Source organism: Nyctibius grandis, chromosome Z (genome assembly GCF_013368605.1).
Source record: "Nyctibius grandis isolate bNycGra1 chromosome Z, bNycGra1.pri, whole genome shotgun sequence".
NCBI classification, from domain to species: Eukaryota; Metazoa; Chordata; class Aves; order Nyctibiiformes; family Nyctibiidae; genus Nyctibius; species Nyctibius grandis.
The window spans coordinates 92,015,576-92,035,244 of record NC_090695.1 but is presented as its reverse complement, the minus strand read 5'-3'; the positions used below and the strand labels follow the sequence as shown (position 1 = coordinate 92,035,244).

General features: G+C 37.3%; 1 protein-coding gene across 2 annotated transcripts in view; it reads right to left on the bottom strand.

Annotated features, from left to right (window-relative positions):
• Positions 1-19,669, bottom strand: part of CYTH3 (cytohesin 3) — a 52,513-nt gene that overhangs the window by 22,073 nt on the left and 10,771 nt on the right. The window contains exons 2-4 of one of the 2 annotated variants that reach the window (XM_068422613.1): positions 3,870-3,952; positions 3,241-3,305; positions 2,729-2,795 (exon numbers count right to left, since the gene is read on the bottom strand). In XM_068422613.1, coding sequence (XP_068278714.1) covers positions 2,729-2,795; positions 3,241-3,305; positions 3,870-3,952 — 215 coding nt within the window. Of the gene's footprint in view, positions 1-2,728; positions 2,796-3,240; positions 3,306-3,869; positions 3,987-19,669 lie in introns of those variants that run through there. The other variant, XM_068422612.1, reaches the window with a different exon arrangement.

The following is a 19,669-nucleotide window of genomic DNA, read 5'->3' as shown; positions in this document are numbered from 1 at the left end:
TCATAAGTCATTTCAGAACGGACATGATTTCATTGCAAAGAATACATCCGTTTCATCTTGAAGCAGAAATAGCTGAGCTTTCCTCAAAAGTGATCCCTTCAAAGCTTATTTGATAACTAAACGTTTGTACAAAAAATTCATTTGACTATGAAACATAATGTTTTTTCTCATACCAAGTTATTCAAAAAGCTCTCAGCTCTGTCAACCAGAGAACTTTCCTTCTAACAAACATCAGCAATAGCAGTTGCAGATTCCCTTGTTCAACACCTGGGCCGTATTATTCACGCTTAATGTAAACAGACTGATCACAATAGTTTTTGAAGAGTTGTACAAGTTACTGAAAAAGATAATGGACATGACTAGAAGCATGGAAAATAAATTTCTGTGCACAGAAGCAGATTCTTTAACGTACTACAAAAATCAATTTAATTTTCCTTTTTCTGGATTTTCTTTCCTGTGTTTTTTTTCTGTAATTCTTAAGATGTTAAAGAACCAGAAGTCAAATAGACAGGAAAAGGAATTTGTCTGGGACAACAACTCCAGCATCTGGAATAAATGGTAAAATAGGCCAGCCAAACCCCCATCAGCTCCTACACTATCTTTTGTCTTGATGCAAATTTTCTTTCTGTAGACTGACAGGAGACAGAAGACAGCTGTACTAGTTTAACCTCCCCACACAAAATTCTGGCCACAGAAATATTCAATATTCACTACAAATATTGCATAGATTTTTTTTTAAGTCAGCACAATTAAATCTGCTTTGAATTTCATGGCTTTTACAGTAACTTAATTACAAATTTTACAGTTATTTAAACCCTGCCTTTGTCATAGAGAATTTATTTCTGGGCCTAACGCAGACAGTACTGCCTTAGAGCGCTGCGAATTTCAAGCACAGCTTTATGTCCTCTGCACAGGGATTCCTGGAGTGTTTTACCATCACAGCCCTTCCCACACTAGCTCACCAAATCCAAACAGCAAGGTACGTGATATTACATCACGTAACTGCATTAAACTACTTTGAATGAGGATTTTCTGGGTGAGGGCAGGGACAATTGCTCTATATACACACTAGAACATGTAAATAAAAGTGGTAAAAGAAAATTACCTCATTGTGTTCCTGCTAATATGAAAACATAAGACCTTTGTTATTTAGTTTTAAAGAAGAAAACTTGGGGGATTCAGTGCATGTATTATTACGCCAGTTCTTTCACATTCCTAACTCTGAAGACCATGTTCCCTCCCACTTCTGAAGGAAAAACATCCTTTTCACAATGACCCTAAGTTAATTCTCACAACATTAGAAGGATGTGTACTTTAGCTGCCTATAATTTAAAGTAGCAGCTGCAAACAACAAGATTATCTAGCTTTAGAGGAGCCAGCTACTGCAGGCCACCACTGATTCATAGACATTAAGAAATTACTACTCTGTTTACCCCATTTAAATTATGTTGCAGTAGCAATGCAGCCACAGCATCTATTTATAGAAGTAATTTCACCCAGCAAGAACAGTAACAAAAAATAGTTAACATTGGAATGAAAGCATCTGACATCATCCTGTGACTTTGCCACAAACTTCTAGGATGTGAAAGAGCTGGAGGACAACAGCAAACTATCAGGATATTTGGGGGTATTCTGTACTCAACACAACAGAAGTTAGGCAGTCACCAAAATGGAAAATAAAAGACATGGCCAGTAGCTTAAAGTACTCAACAGTTTCTGGTAAATTGAAAACAGTCTGAAGAACAGCAGTCATCACTGTACTTGGAACATTACAGAAAAGCCACCAAAATGTAACTGAATTCAATACAATTGGAAAGAAAACAACATCAAGAACTAACACAGATAAACAAATGCTAAACAATTTCCAAAAAGACCTTAAAGAAGACTCTTCACAAATTCAAAATGGAATCTCAATAACAAAAGAACAGAAGGCAGTAAAACAAAGCAATGAAAACTAAAACGAAAAGTAAAGGCTAAAGGTCAAATACGTCAAAGCAGCTCTTAACTATATTGGGGGAGGTCTGTAAGAGAATGTGCAGATCCCTGAATTTTCCAGAAAATTAACATTTAAGAAAAGTAGAGGCACTCCAGAGAAATGAACTATTTTACTTCTCAGCTAAATGCACAGTAGACTTCTTGAAATTGGTAACCAAGTTTCTGCAGGTGTTTGTACAAGTCAGATAGGTACACATATATTTATATATGTATACAAACATACAGATGTTCATACATGCCTTTTCCACAAACAGAATTTAGATATCCAAATATAAAAGTCTATATGAGAACAAATTAAAAAACATGTTAAAGGTATTTTGGAAGAAACAAAAATAGAAGGGCATTAAAAAAATATGTATGGCCTCACTAACAACCAAACATTAAAATATTTTTAGAATTATATTTGACATATCAACATAGAACACCTCCATCAGGTACAAATAATCTTTCTGCAAGCCAGTTCAATCAGTACCTGGCGTATTTGACTGTTGATAAATAACCTCCATTATCAAAAAAGGTTTGCTTAAGTGAAAAAAGCACACAGGACTGGCAAATGGCTAGATGCCTGCTTCTAATTTAACCCTCTGCTCAGTGTGTTACAGGATATACAAATAAAGCTTGTAAACTTGTATTATCAGAAACGTTCTCTTAAGGAAACACGACTGTATTTGTCATAGATCATATTACAAGCAGGAACTTCATTCCTGACAAGCAGAAAAAAAAAATTCTCTACCTTCTTAGGGTCCATGTTGAATTTCTTCCTTCCCATGGCTATTTGCTTATTTCTTTGTGTAGTTTTGCTACACATGGAGAAAAACAAGAAACAACAAGCAGTTATCAGCTGCTCTTTAACACAAACAACAACTTCTGGATGAGCTTCTTTTAATTCGTATTTTGGCTACTTTGTATTTTCTATTACAAAAACAAGACATTGACTTTTTATGAGGGGGAAAACGATGTTACTATTTTCAGTTCCTTCAAGTGAAACTATACTTCAGAGAACTTCAGAGTACTATAGCATTATCGATTGAACAGTCTAAAATATTACATTCTATCCAATATATTCTCTATCCAAGTGAATGACACACCTGAATAGGAAAAAGTCAGGCTTTAGAGACTTTACAACAGACTGAATAAAGGTGATCCAATGTTTGTTCAGCATGATAAAACTACTTTTATTTGCTATTCCTGGAAGACCTGTTCCAAGGTCTTACTGAATCATGTCCGTATGTCAGCATTACTTACCTTTCTTCTACACTAGTCAGATTATCAATTTCTGTCATAACCTCAGCAATTTCAAATTTTAATCTCTGCCAAAAAAAGGAAGGACAATATGTTAACCTACATTAAAACATTTTTGAAATCATCTATCATATATTAATATGATCAATTAAGTTTTAATTTCTAATATTTGCTAGTCACCTGAAGTGATTAATCTTATGGCTATCTTAGATACTTAGGTTAAAGATTTTACCACAACTGAATGACTGTTAAACACATGGATCTGAACTCCCAATGTGTGCTCGTGTCAGTACATCAAGACCAAATTGCCATTACCAATTTCAGGATAAGATTTCTTTACCCAGATTTCTCACTCACTCCTATCCTGCATGCAAATCTGCTGTTTAATGAGTTCTTGATTACACAAATCAAATGTGTACATATGCACATATTACTTTACATAAATACAGAAGTTATCATTTTTAAAAGCACGCAAATGATGCATAAATCCTATTCATTATTACTAATATTTAGCTTAAGCCATTTATATGCTTTTATAACCATTACCTGGAATTCATACCTAGGTATGCAGTTTACTGTAACTTAACCTACTGAAGCAGTCTTCTAAGGATCTTTACAGATAAATCAATTACCTCGATATCGTCAATCAGTTCTTTTTTCCTGCGACGAATGTTTAAAAGCTCTTCTCTTTCTTCTATGGAGAGGTCATCAGGCACTGGAATAGACCAAAATGTACAGTCCTTTAGCATTTGCACACATACTTCACTGCAGAAAACTAAATAAACCTGATTAAGAAAAGTAAGTTTACATGAAACAACAGGGCATTTTCTTTTTAGCTTGGATGATTTTCAGGGGGGGGACGGACGACACCAAACCCCAAACCTAATTTATTGGAATTCTACTTCATAAAATCGTAAGTAAGGTAATTGAATGAATGGCTATGGACAGAACCTATCTTTCAAAAGAAAGCTAGACAATCGAAGGAAACATCTTATAGTATGTGGTAAGATTTGGCTCTACAGCTTCATTGCCAAATTCAAGTCTGATATAATTCCAATTATTACTTCAGTAACAGATCAAAATTCTTCATGTAAATGAATTATGATTCAAAAGACGACTATCTTCCAGGCAAAAAAGCCAAAGAATCGCCAAAGCTATATACAAGATGCGTATCCTGGTGCTGATTTCAGACAACATAATTTTAGCAGTTCCCCCTTCATTTGGTTGCTTTGTAGAGCAGAGATGCAGGTAAGTACAATACTACTAATATCCTTAACAGCGAAAATTTTCCGTCAGTAGGACATACACACACACACAGAGTCAGAATCAGTTACTTAACACAGAGTATCACAAACAGGTTTTTGTATAACTTCATTTAAGTGAGTCTAAAGTATTTAAGTCAATTTTAGGTCTCTCCTTGGCTATGCTAAAACAAATATGTTACCCTGTTGATAAAAATTAATTGCTACTGAAGACGCAAATGTGTTTCTGTACACACCTCTGGCTGTCACCCACTCCAGCAGCAGCCCCTTACTCTGTAGTTTCTGCCCGACAACCAGAAAACGTGAAAAGTTATTTGCACAAAGCCTCTGCTTTTCTTGAGCAATTAGATTTTCCCTAGCAAGAAACTTCTTTGGACAGAGATTACTCTCACTCACTTGTACAGCACTAGACATCAACCACAAATATTCACCTCTTTTGCAATGATCCTATAATAACAGTTTTAATGCTACCCACTTTCTTGGAAGTAGCTCCTTAATTATAGAACAGCTTTCCTTCTAGCTCAGTAAAATGGAACAAGAAAAATAATTATTAAGATATTCAAAGGGTTCTATCCCAACAGCAACACACAACAAATGCCGTCATTTGGGATGGCCAAAGCTGTTTCTTTGTGTCATATACACAGGTAATGGACTGTAGCAACAGGATCACAAGCAAAGGTTCAGCTTGACAGCAGATTTTTAAAGACACATTTGAAACACAGTCTCTGTTCAAATCTTAATAATGAAATATATTGATTATTTTCAACATCCAGTAGTTAAGCTCCTTTCCTTTTAGGATTTCAATCATAACATAAAATCCAAATGGCAACAGACCTTGTTAGACATGAAGTAATTATGGCAAATGATCTCATTTAACCACTCCAGATACAAACATGATTAAATTACCTCCAGTTTAGGAAATGACAGTCTTCTGTTGAATGAATACCAGACTTCAGTATGTTTACCTGCTTTTTCCCTTCATCTCATCAGAAACTCACCCACTCCTAAAAATTCCTTGCATGCAAATACCAGTAAGATCCTTTTCACATCAAACCTTATAAATACACGTGCCTACATCACATCTTTGTCTTACAGGTATACTCTAAGATCTTAAACCATCAAAACTCAAGAGATTTGATGATTATATACACACTATGTACATACACATACCACAAACATTGCAATTAGTTAACTGAGGACTGACAATAAAAAAAAAATGAAGACTTACCCAGTGTTATTAAAAAGGCAAATTGTGTATAATCAATCACTCTCTTAGCTAGGAAGTACGCTCAAGTACCCTTAAAGCATTTTTGCAGTATTACATCAGTAGATGAAATTAGATTAAAATTTTGCAGTACCAGGATTAGTAAGAGTTCTTAATTTTTTAACTTTTTGCCACAGAAGACATTTTGGTAACTCTCACCTTCGTTGGTAACTGGAAATACTAATCAGAACCCAAACAGAAAATAATCTCTAAGCATTAAATATTTAGAATTCCTAGATGGTGTTGATTTTTCTTCAAGCTGAGTTACAAAATCCCTGGATTAGCTGCTACCACAAACTCTTCCCAAAGCAGAATGTCAGTGAGCGGTACTGCAGTTTCTTCTCCCTCACATTACCACACAGTGCAAGCTCCTTGGGACATGTTTGGAATATCTAGGACAAGTGAAATTGCTATCTGGAATAAACACGAATTGTGACAGTTTTCTATGCTCAAGCAACCCAACAAATAAAATAAATCAAACACCTCAGTCCTTCTCCTACAGCACCCAAAGACTGTCTGCTGTGTTTTTTCCTTTCCTCTGATCACAGCTGCAGCAGAGACAACCCTTACAGTATAATTAATGATGCTGTTCGATGAAAAGGAAATAAACCAAAAGGAGTCAGACTGCCTTTTGCATTAGGAAATAACATCAAGTATCTATCTGCCAAATGCAAGATAAGAAAAGTCTGCTGGAAAAGAAGATTCTGCACTTGGAGAGCAAGTTAGAAGACAGCACTTAGAGAAAACTGCACATTAATGCAACATCTTTAAATAACAGTATTAATACCAGAGCCAAAAGATTCCAGTATCTTTTGATAAGACTAAAAGAACCAGGATACAACCGAGCAGGGGTTACAGTACTGCTCAGCTTCCAGAAACTATTGGTATAGTCAATATTTTACTTCCACTCACACTACCAGCGTAGAGAAGGAATGATGGACTTGTCAACACGACCCCGAAGTGCACTGTCCTATCGTCACCATAAACTGGCATATGTGCAAGATACTGAAGATGTCTGCCTTATTCTCATCCTTCTATTGGTTGTACATCATCACTGCCTCCCTTCTCCAGTGCTGTTGTTCATGCTGATGAGAAAACATATCAATGGGAAAATGAAATCACCAAAAAAACGGTTCTTAAGAGACAACATGTGGCATTACAGCCCGACACTTCAGAGGCTGAAGGCGTCTGCTCCAGGACGCTACGTGACTTTATGTCTATTGTCCCTGTTGTTTCGATTCTCTGTCTTAAAATAAAATTTAACAATATTTCTGTATCTCAGTGAAGGCTTTTGAAATACTAACATTGTAGGATGTGCTGACCTTACCTGAAAGAAAAGAAAGAGTGGAAGATATTCCACTGCAGCTAAAAATAAAAAAAAAAACAACCCACTAACACAAAAGGTCACCCACCATTAGTTAAACCTTTTCCTTACAAGTAAGGGAAAGTACGGATCTGCTCTGCGTTTTTCACTTCAATTATTCTTAGCTTTTCAATGATTCCTAATGATTCACAAACACCTAGAAAACATTAAAAACCCTACATCCTACTTCTAAATAGATAAAATGTTTCCTCAGTGATAAACTCAAATGGCAATCAGTCCTTCTACCTTGAGCATGAGGTGCCTCACGCAACCTGCAATGCAGGGACCACAGTGAGAGCCTGAAAATAATTTTCTTTGGAAAGCAAACCTGTAGAGCTGTGGCGCCCCAGTGTTCTTAGAAAATGGAACAAGCACTTTGAATATTTCCAGTCTGAAAAGAAAAATATTCATTTTATTTATTCAAAACATTTGAAAACCACAGTTGAAATGTTTGGTGCCAAGGCTGATGTTACACTCGCAGCAAGCAAACAGGAGACCAAAAACGGCTGAAGTGCCACAGTGCACAACAGTGCATTAAAACACCTTTACAGTCCTAGGCAAGTATTGCAGATACGTGACAAGTGATAATCTGCCCTGGCAAGACCCCTTCCATAAGCCACTTTTTTGATATCAGCAGCTAGAACACTTCTGCTTTTTCTAACCTCGTGTTCACATAACCCTCCACACAGAAGAGCTCTGTAGAGCACATATTACATATTTGTTGCGTAAGACAAATTTTCTAGCTGTCCTCTCTGAGTCATTTACAAGTTTCTTCTCTTCCATCAATTCTAAACACAAAGTAGACAGGATGGGAGGAGTTAGCATGAACATTTAAATACTAAAAAAGAACAAAAGCATTTCAGTATAGTGAACAAACGGCAGTTGCAGCATGCTTCCATGCTATCTTCTAATCTTTAAATAAAGACAATGTACTAATATAAGTCATTTGTGTGAAAACCTTTTACCTTACAGGGAGAGCGTTTCCTTTTTCTAAAACTTCAGAGTTTCAACCACTACTAAATAGAAAGGCAATACACCTACTGATATTTTATTTAAGAGGAACAAAGTTGTTCAAAGTATAAATTATATTTTTGGCCAAGTAGTAAGAGATGGAAACACACCACCATATATGTTGCAACTAATACTACTCCTACTACTACCAGGAAAAAAAAAAACAAAGAAAAAAATTAATATATTCCAAATGGTCTGTCTCTGTTCAATTACTGTAACTAATCTAAATATACTTAAATGAATTTCCTGTAAACAAACACTTATTGGAATATACATGTTTAATACAGGTAATAAACATGTTAGAAAAAAAACAAACCCAAACTGTAGCTTGCCACTGAAATCAGTGTATTGTCCTGCAGTTGTGATGTCACTTTGTTAAATAATTTTCCACTACTGACAACACAAGTACAGTATCCAAACAAGAGCATTAGCCCAGAACCCTGACATTTTAAAGACATAAAAAGCAATTTTTAAACAAGCAGGCACCAAAAAAAAAGAAAAGTATTTTCCAGACTGAGAAAGAACTGCAACAGATTAACTTGTAAAGAAAGTCCCACACGTTAATGAAAATCAGGAGCAAATCCCCTAACAGGAGACAGAAATCCAGTACTTGCCAAGTCCATACCCTTGGCACCATCACCTTTTCAGTAGCAAAAATTAAATCCTTTCTAGCTCCCCAATGGTATTATATGAACCAAAACTCCCATCTTTTACATGGCCAAGGTGTAAAGCAATCTCACTCTACCACTTCAACCAACTTCAGAGTTCAGTCTCTCAAGAGGACACAGCAAAATAACCCACAGCTAGCAGAAAGCAAACATCTAACAATTTCTAACGACAGATAAAACTCTAACTCTGTAACCCCATTTATGAAGCAGCACAACTCCCCAACTCTCATTGCTCAACTAACTTTTTGGTTTCGTAAATACTCTCCTTCTTCCATGTCAGCCCCAAATTGGTGGTCATAAGTATTTCCATTCAATCAAAGAACAATTAGATGGAATTTATTTTTGCTGCAATTGAAACATCTTGCAAGTGTAAAGATATTTACACAATGCAAGGCTTAAAACTAAACAAACCTATCCTCGCCCATACACAGAATGGGTAGATATGTTTCTTCTGGCCTTTAAAATAATACACATGCATCTCTGAGAACAAATCTGATTGTCTCAGGACATTTGCCTCAACGGATATTCTCAGGCTATTCTCTCTTCCTTTCCCCCTACATGCTCCCTTTTTTTAAACTTAATTATAGGAACATTTTCCAGCTTTCAGACGAGATGTATAAACAAAGCTGTGACCACTTGTGGCTATTAAAAATTCCATAGAAGTTTTTGTAGGAGGACATCCTCCTGAATAGATTATTTCACAATGCAAAAACAAACTATATTTGCATTAAATTCAATCAGTAAAACTAGCGAGATTGGTTGCTTCCTTAACTACCTTACTGTGTTAATCTTTGCTATTTAGTCACTGCTGAACATGTTCTAGCATAGGAGCGATCACACTTCCCATTAAGAGGGAAAATAATCCTGTACACAATATTCTTTCACATACAAAAATTACCAGTCAGCAGTATGAGGAATTTAGGACCGAGTCCACGGCTTGCAGAGTTATTTTGAGAGTTTTCAGTCACGAGGGACACTGTGGCCAGAAAGCGCATTAGTGGCCAAACCCAGCAGAGAACCTCAAACTCACATCCATCGTTCTCATCGTTCAGCTGCTGGAAATCACACCATTACAAGATGTTCCTCAAAACATTTTTCACTCTAGGATAAGGAGATACTTTACAGGCAAGTTATAGTTAAGGTACTGTTCTTTTGAGCTTCTAATATTATGTAGGGAGAAAAAAGCCTAACAATATTAATCCTATTACCACATAAAAATGTTTTCAGGAATTTAGAGGAAACAGTTTCCCTCTGTCATAACCCACTACATCTTTATCTTTTTTTTTTTTAAAGAACAAACAAAAGCATAAAAAATAGGAAATACGAAATACCTTTTTATTCTATACAGAAAAGAAACAGCAGGGTAACTGCACGGCCAAGTGTGAAATCATTTCTTGTAAAAAACAAACAGTATTTATTATAATCCATAAGAATGACTTCAAAGAAGGCAAGATTATGTTTTTGTCTGGTCAGAAATAGCCGTGTATAATTTCATTAGTGTTAAGATCACTAGTCAAGCAGAAAGTAGGCAGTCCCAAAACTGTGCAAAATCAGGGTCCAGATAACACTGATTTGGAGGGGTAAAAAAAAAAATCTAATGCACGCATTTTACCTGCATCCCAAAAAATATTTGGTTTCAGCTGTCACATGCAGAAGAGTGCTGCCTCGCCATGGTACCTGCAAATACGCTTCTGCCTATAAAGTATAAACCACAGTAAATGCATTTCTTGAACCTGACAGAACAGGAGTTTGCAGCAAACTGCAGCATATGTATCTTTACAAACTGTGTATGTAAATAACATGAGCAACAACAGCTGTGAAGTGGAAGAGCGAAGCACAAAGGCTTTTCATAGCTCTCACATGAGCTGCTCACCCTTGCTGCTAGCTATTAGTTGCCCTTCTTAATGGCACTGAAGCACCAACAGGTACTTTACAAGAGCTTTGAGATCTTCACCTCGCTATACAGATACACCCATAGAAAGAACTGAAGAGACACCTACTTTGCTTTTTATTTCCTGATTATGCCATTGACACAGACGTTTGCCATTTGAAAGCGATGTGTGTTTGAGTTAATGAGCATTTTTTACTGTCCATGCTCTGTTATTTTTATGAACAGGCAGTATTGAAGGCCACGTTTTTACACTTTATTTACCTCCTTTGCATCTTATATTCAATAATGTATCTTATATTATCATTTTGGTGTATTTCCACTAGGAAGCCAAGTGTTTTGCAACAACAAAGTAAAAGAACCACCTTCAAGCAAATAAAGGAGCATCACTTGGGGATAAAGAAGAAAAACCACATGGGGACCAGCTCCGAGCAAGATTTCACAAGTAGCGAGTTGGTACCAGCTCCCGTATGTTCCTTCATTGCTTTGCCACTTGCTGCTCCTGGATACACGATCCTGCCTGGATCTCGTTTTTTCTGGGTTTGTTTTTTGCCAGTTTAGCAGGCCAAACAGTTTCACTGAGGGACCACAGAATTGCCCAAGCCAATGCAACAGGAGCAGCAGAAACACCTGTCAGCAGGGAGGTACGGGGGGGCAGCAACTCCCTTGATGTCAGCCAGCCCTAAAACCAGCTTAGCTCAGCCCCGAAACCCTGTCCTTACTGGCTACTCTCTAAATCCTAAAAGTAGTTCATCCTGATATTAAAAATAGATAAGTGTGGATTTCCTTTTAGGAAATGCTCCTTTAGGAGCATTTTTCTTTTGAAGTCGCTCTACTCTTGCTTCAAGATCAGAAGATGCTTCTAGGCCAACTTTTATTTTTAAAATATGTAAATACAAATTACTGAATATTAAAAGAAAGCTGAGTTTAACTTGACATTCTAAGTCTCTTACCCAAATACATTAATACTTGCATTAATAATATAAAGTGTTAAAGTATGCATGGCCATGCATATTTAAGAAGTGCAGAAAAATTTTATGCTAGCTAATGTGGAAATTATGAAAGGAGATTTTGGCCACACTGTATTGGTATGTGTTTCGGAGATGGTTATGAACAGATTAGCACAGATACAGGAAATATTATCCAAGATAACAAGTGCCTTCATTAGCATCAGTTACCAATTACTGTTCAAGAAATCTGGTGAGTCACCGCTCTGATTACAGTGCTATAGCTATACACTGTCACTTATCCCAGCATGTCAAAGCTATAGTCCTCTTTCAACAGGGAAAACAGTAACATCGAAGTAATGGGGGACAAATGTCACACTTTGCAGTGCCAAGCACTGTCAGTAAAAATGCACAGTCTGGCACTGTCTTGCTCTTCTAGGGACAGTGGTGCATTTATATTGTCTTAAAATTTTCTTACTTGGCTTTCAGCTTTTTAACAAAATAACTGCATCTGATTTCTTTTCCCCACAGTGAATAATGGGGAGGGGTGATCAGAATTAGCTTTGTGTAGTAACACCACCAGTATAAATACAGATATTACTCTTCCAAAAATATGAAGCCTCAAGCTTTTTCTTTACACTGCATCAGATCAACAAAACGCCATCAAACAGAATCAAATTATCCCCCCCACACACTATGTATGCTGCAAGGCAGAGTCTTACAGATAAATAATTTTGGGAGAACACAGTAGTAATTTTCTCCCTATGGAGCACTCGTATGTACAAAACTGGAGAAACAAACAGGTAGGTTACTTAGTGCTACAGCTGGAATCAAATAAGTTTTCTCTAATGTTTGCATTTGAAAGCCTTTGCTTATAGTATATTACATTACAGTATGTATTAACACAAAATTTAGTCTTTATAGAGCAAAAGGCTGCAAATCCTGAATTTCTTCTGTTCTTTTTCATAGCAAGATCCAGGTCACAAGAAATTTTAGCACCCCAGATTGAGAGAATGATCCAGCAGTAACACCAGGAGAGACCACGGGTAACAGCTGATAGCAAATAACGCATTCATTTGCGATGCAGAACAATAGCCACTTTTTAAGTGGGAGTCTTGGGAAGGAAATCAGGGCTCCCCCTCAGCGTTATCTAGGAGGTGAAAGAAACACCACCATGCCAAGTATGCACAGCATAGCTAAGTGACACATTAAAGATATCACTTTTTTAATTGAAACCTTCATTCATTCCAGTGCAAAGAAAGGGCAGCAAAAGAGCAGTGGATTTTGCTTGCCTGCAGCAGGAAGAGAAAATTCTGAAATTAAAACGCATGGATGGAATAGCTTTCCTAGAGTAAGGTCTTTTAAGCCATAGAATAGAAGCAGCATGTACCTTTTAACTTGGGGCATTTATGATTTTACCTGATAAAAGTGTAGTGTATTACTACACAAAATTACACGAAGAATGGGATGGAAAGGGACTGGATGGTCTCACAACTAATTTCTACGACAGTGCAGTTCACTTCTGATTGAGCCAAGCATACAGCCAATGCTGACAGTAATTAAAAAACACTTTAGTTCTAAAAACTGCAAGATGACAAAACTTCAGGTAAGCAAGCTTTAACAGATTTCCACTAAGCCTTCAGCAGACTGACATTATGCTGTGCAATATGAAGACATTATCTAGTTCAAACCCAGATCAAAAAATTGGCAAAAAATATCCACCTTTGTGAGTTGTATCACATTCTCATGTAAAATGGGAAATGGTTAGCACTGGACTACCGCCAGTCCATCAACCATCACCAAAGTCACTCTCCTCTAAGGGAATGAAAGTGGTCCTGTACGTACTCTTCAGCTGACCAGTGTGGGACAGTGATCAGCAAAGATTGCTGACGGAAAACAGGTCGAAGAAGTGGCAGCCTATACAGACTGGGAAGCTGGATTACCTGAACTATCACTGCCACTGACCAGGATGTGGCTCCATGCTCACTACAGAGGGTTTGGGATGATTCCCAGCAACTCTGCAGAGCATGAGGGAAAGTTTAAACTACTGACAGGAGAGCAAATCCCCCTCTGTTGACTCCTTTTCCTTGTCAACTAGGACAGGATTCTCTCCCAACAATCCCAAGGAGATTGTGTGGATAAAAAGGAAAGCAGGGATACTCCATCTCCTGCTGGCACACAACTCCCAGTAGTCCCTGTGAACAACTGGAATAACCACAGATGTCCTGCTGCCAATCCAGACTGCTTTCAGCTCCAGGATCCGAGCATCTCAGACCAAGGACAGGACAACTCCTGAAAGCAGAGATCATTTCATCATCTCTGGGGTGCGGAAGAGACAAACAAGAACATGCTGATCCCTTCAGCTTTTGAAATGTTATGAGAAGGGAAAAAAAAAAATTGTAGCAATGTGTTTCAGCTTCGCCCTTACAAAACGGCTGTGCTTCCCACAGCATCCCCAGTTACTGGGAAGAGGAAATGGTTGGCTGATGTGCACCTACATTTTTTCCTAGGATAGACCCTGGAAAAAAAGACTAGAAAAGCAAACACACCAGAGTAGTAGCAGACATTCCTGTCAGATCCATTTCAAATGGCAGCATGGAAAACTGACAGGAATGTCGCTGAGCAGCTGCAGGGGGGTCCCAGAGCCCAGCCTCTGCGGCCGCCCGCCAGCAATACCCTTGAATCCTGCTTGAGATTCAGGCACAGCTCATCAGACCTACCGTGTTCCCAGCAAAACATTTGGGGCTCAGACAGTCTTTCTGCCACAAATTTCCAGTAACATCTACTCTTGGCAATAAGGGAGCTGCTTACTGTACTTCACTCGTTAGTGGAGAGCATTAGCCAGTTACTTAGGATTGTTGGCTGTTTCTAAAGCACACAAATGCAATTTTCAGAAAAAGCAAGGCAAAGTTCATCTTTCCACTTCCCCCATCCCTGCCTGACACAGCTCTGGAGTTAGATTTCAGAAGCAGTATTTATTGCAGAAGCTTTCTATTTATTCATTTTCCAAGATCAGCTGCACACTGAAGGAGGTGAAACAACTGCGGGATTTGAAAGCAATCTTCATTCTCTGAAAAACGTCTCCAAAAGGCAGCGACAGAGTACCATATAGGGACTGCTCACCTATCAAATAACTGCTTGAGTGGCATTTACCTTCCCCCAGAACAAGACGAATTCCAGGATGCACAACGTTGTGCACAATGCGATGCCTGACACTGTGGAAGCCTTCAAAGCCCCTGCAGTCTCTGCCAAAAAAGTAACCCTGATACCTGCTACGGAAACCGTTGAGCTGCAGTACTTGGAGAGAAACGTACTACAGGTAATACAGTATTTTGCTTCTTGGCCATCTCGGGCTTGAATTGCTCCAGCTTCTTGCTATTACATGAACAGGCCCATTGGCCACGTGCCCTGTAGCCAGAGAGGGCACTAAGAGAGGTCACGAATTTATTCATAGATCTGTTAGTGAAGGAATAGTCACGCTTAGTTTAAGACTGTAAGTATTTTCAGATTCCTCAGAAAAGAGTATATTTAGCTTTTGTGAATTGTTGGTTGCCATCACACCATGAAACAATTAGCTTGACAGGTCACTAATCCAGACATAAAAGAGCTTTTTATCTTGTCCACTGATAAGAAGTTTGCTGGATGGATCCACTTACTGTAAGGTCAAACTCCTGGTCTCCCATTCTTTGCTTGGCAAAAGACCACTGGCAGCTCATACCAAATCTGGCTCACCATACCTCCAAAATACAGCACATTCAGCACACACTTGAATCTTTTTAAGTGCAGACTTAAGTTCTGTTACAAAAAGAAAGATTTTTCATACTCCAAGCAGACCTTCTGGCACTCTGATCAAAAACTCATTTGAATAAATACATTCTTCCTATTTAAACTTTCCCTAAGTTTCAGCCAGATCTGCTAAAATATTGCATTGCCTTTTCTAAGCTATTTTTTCTGCCTGATACTGGCAACATCAATGCATTCCTTCCAGAGATCAGTGAAAAATAATCTGAACATATAATCTTTTGTACTTTATTTTCAAATAATTTAATCTTTTTTTCTCAGCTAAGGACTTAACAAGAAAAAAAAAAATCATATCCCTGCTTCAAAGATCTAAGCAATTTAGTTTTATTACTCTCAATGTCTCTGACTTACAGCTTATAAAATTCAGCATTTTCCCTGAAAATGAAGAGAGATTTAAAAACTTGAAGCAAGTAACTGGCATTCAACCCTCAACCTCTTTTTAAATCCACCAGCTCCTGCTGCTCCTATTAATAAACATTCTTTCTCAGATTTCCACTTCATCCTGCCATGCTCAAATAGGAAACATTTTTGTTGACTGGGAAACAATTGAGTGGGATCAAATGCTTTAGTTCTGCTACCCCTCAACATGACATAGAAGGTAACAATAAAATATATCACTTCCTAAATGAGTAAAATCTACAGCAAATCATCATCTTTTACCTGCAGATACCGGCTTCATAGACAATGTGGTCATACATAGCCTCTGCTAAGCACATTTCCAAAGAGTTAGTGTCTTCTTCAGAGCAGTGCTCTACCTGGCACACGCTTTCACTATACAAAGACAAACTTTGTATAAGGCTGAAAAAAATCTGACTCATATTAACATACTTGCAACCATCCTAAATTTGCCTTAGGGCAACCAGAAACACCAAGTTGTAACTTCTGTTAAGCAGTCTGTAGCCACAGTGTCTGCAACTCTGCCGACGCAGCTCCTGCAGTGAGTAGTGAGAAAACTTGCTAATGCAGTTTACAGATTCTTCTGTATTTCATGAACACAGACAATACAGCAGTGAGTATAAAACACCTGCAGAATACCACTCACAGATAGACTCTTTATTGTTCTAAGTATTTATCAACCACTAAGAAAAGAGGTTGGTAATAAAAGTGGTGGCACTACTAAGCATAGATTTTTGTCACCAACAATCATCTAATCCTGACAGCATACATCTACATATGCAGCAGCCAACAGTCCACTTCAAAAGTATACGAATACTAGTTCTAAAAGATTCTTCAATACAGCACCTGTCCTACCATCTCTTCAATGTCTTAATAAATTGGACCTTAAAACTTTGTTGAAGTATTTGAAGCTCGACCAGAACACCTGAGTGCCATACCCAACTGAAGCTGCAGATGTTTAGCCAGTAGCTCTGAATGTCCAGAAGCTAGTTCTGAAAGACTACATTTTGCTCCTTTAGAGAAAAACGTCAGCAAAAATCACTGTTATATAAGTTTTCAATCAGGCTGTTAGATTCCATTAGATGTGACCTTAAGTATTTTATCATGAAAGTTTACAACTGCTAAGACAAACGGAAGCATCTAATTTTTTCTTTTTCCTGAATTCTTCCACAGTTGTACCTTAAAAAAAATCTTATCACACACCAAAGAACCTCAAAGCTTAATTAATTACAAACTAACTATCAATGGAAGTCTAGCCATCCTGCATTATCCTAGCTAAGAACTTATGAAAATAAAATCCCACCATAAATCTTACATTTTAAATGCCAGATTGGTCGCTAACGAAATCGAAAAATATTTTCTACTGATTTGATGATGCACACGTTTTCACTAAACACTGCAGCATGCAACTTTGCATGGCACACATAATGTGCTCATATTGAATAGACGACATAGTTTCCATAAGAACTAGTAGCAATGGAAAATGACAACTTATACAGACCCACAGAATATAATCACGACATTGTTCATTAATGCCTGCCACCGCTGTTAACTCTATTCCAGAAAGTCTCAAGAGGAAGCTAGATATAGTAGCAGAAGCTGATGAACTTCCAGCTGCAAGGGGGTGGGAGGGAAAGGAAGCAGACCGACTAGTTGAGTAGATTTATTGTATGCACATATTCTATGTTAAAACCCTGTATCTACTATAACATAAATTTTTCTCAGTCATTTGACTGTTCACAATTAAAATACAGGAAAACACTAGCAGGCTAACATGTGTTTGTTCAGCAGGAAGCCCTTTCTTCAAAATGTAAAATGAGGTAGTGAAAAGCCAAAACTTTGCTAGAATTGTCATACTATTATTTCTCATATGTGAGAAGGACCTTTTGATGTTCTCCCGTCACATTACAAAAATCATCTCTTAAATCCATGAGCTCCAGAGAAAAATACAATGCAGTAACAGTTGAAATGCAGTGTCTTCTCAATGCATCTTCTCAAAGAAAGTATCATACTACTTTCTTCAATTTAGCTGGCAGATTTTATTCTCAAGCCACACATATTTTCTGAATTTTCCTTATAATATATCATGAATACAGCCAAAGCATCTGAAAGCAAATCTTCAAGCAAAGTTTCTTATTCTAGTTGCTCTATTTTAATGATCTTTGACATTGGCAGAGTCTACATACAACCAATTTTGCAAAGTGCACTGTAAGTTGACCTGCACTTCAAGAAGACAATTAAACTGAAGTTTCTTTAGGCTCTTCACAATTCAGATATGGATCATAACCCTTAAAAATTGGGAGAAAAGAACTTTGACGACCATCCTTGCAAAACAAGGATAAAAAGAAGTAGTACTGCTTATTTAATCACTGCAATGTTAAAAAAAAAAAGAGGGAAAGCAAATTATTTGCCTTGTATTAATTTATAATACTATATTAAAAAAAGAAGATAAAATACAAGAGTGTTTGGGAGATGAAACAATCTGACCAAAGGCGAAAGACAGGTACACAATATACATCACCCAATGCAGTAATAGACCAAAGTAAGTGTCATCATTTGCTTAATCAAACAGAAGAAGAAACACACGCCAATGAAAAAAAAAAATTGGTTGCAGGTTTACAAAACACATTGACAGTGAATTAATTGAGTCACCATGCAAACAGTATCAACTGTTAATTGTCATAGACTGCAGCAGTCCTGCCACCGAAACAAAACTTCCTCTTTCTTACAACTGGCATTGGTGACCATGCTCAAGAACTCCAAAAGTTATTACATTTTACATTGCTGCATGGACGTCATAGATATTTTAGCATTGTAATTGATTTACATTAGAAGAGTCTTCCCTTCAAAGCACGCTGTTTCGTCCACATTTCACTTCCACTTTGAAGTCACAGATCAGCTCCTACTAGCTCAGGAAGGAAAATAAATCGTTGTTGCTGTTACGTTCTAGCACTGGGGGGCAAAACTCCAGGCTGTCCGGCAGCCAACAGACTGACCACAAATCTTTCTCCTTTTTTTCTTTTCTTTTCTTTTTTTCTTTTCTTTTTTCCTCCCAATAAAATAATTAATATCAACAACCAATTAAGGCGCATGGAAAGGAATGCACTAATGCTGTCCAGGATTATGCTTGCGACAGTAGTTATGTATTAAAATTCCTTTCACTGTCACTAGTAATGGAAATAACTTACACTATTTCAAGCTAGCTCTTCCAGTCAATTAGGACTTCTAATTTGTATAGTATTGTTATTAAACTTATTAAGTTAGCATATTTACAAACTGATTGAGTAATGACATTCAAAATTAAAGACTCAGAGTGATAGTAAAAGAATTCTGAAATTCAGGTAACCATTTGATGGACTCCATTGGCAAGTTAAGTTTGGAAGGAAGATTTGGAAAGGAAGTAGATACCTAAAGGACAGTGCATTTCATCCCTGGTCTAAAGTAACTAAGAAACAGGATGACCAGCTACAATGATAAAGAAACTTGAGAAATATGTCCTTTTTAACAAGGAAAAAAAACAAACTGTTTTGAAAGAAAAAAGGATGCATTATTTTGATCATTATGAAGTATTCTCACCATTCCATATACCTGCTGTATTGCTCACTTACTTTGTTTAATCTCAATCCAAGGCATCGTCTGCAGAGTTGGAAGCACCAAATATACCAAAGGTAAACCAAACTCTATAGAAAAATATTACTTCGGCTCTGCAAAACAAAGACTAGCAAAGAACAGCCACCTTCCCACTCCAATCAGCTAACTTCATTTCTGTTTAAAAAATAAACCAAGAACTCTTAGATGACTTAAAGTCTACAGCAAAATCTGAAGGCGTTTA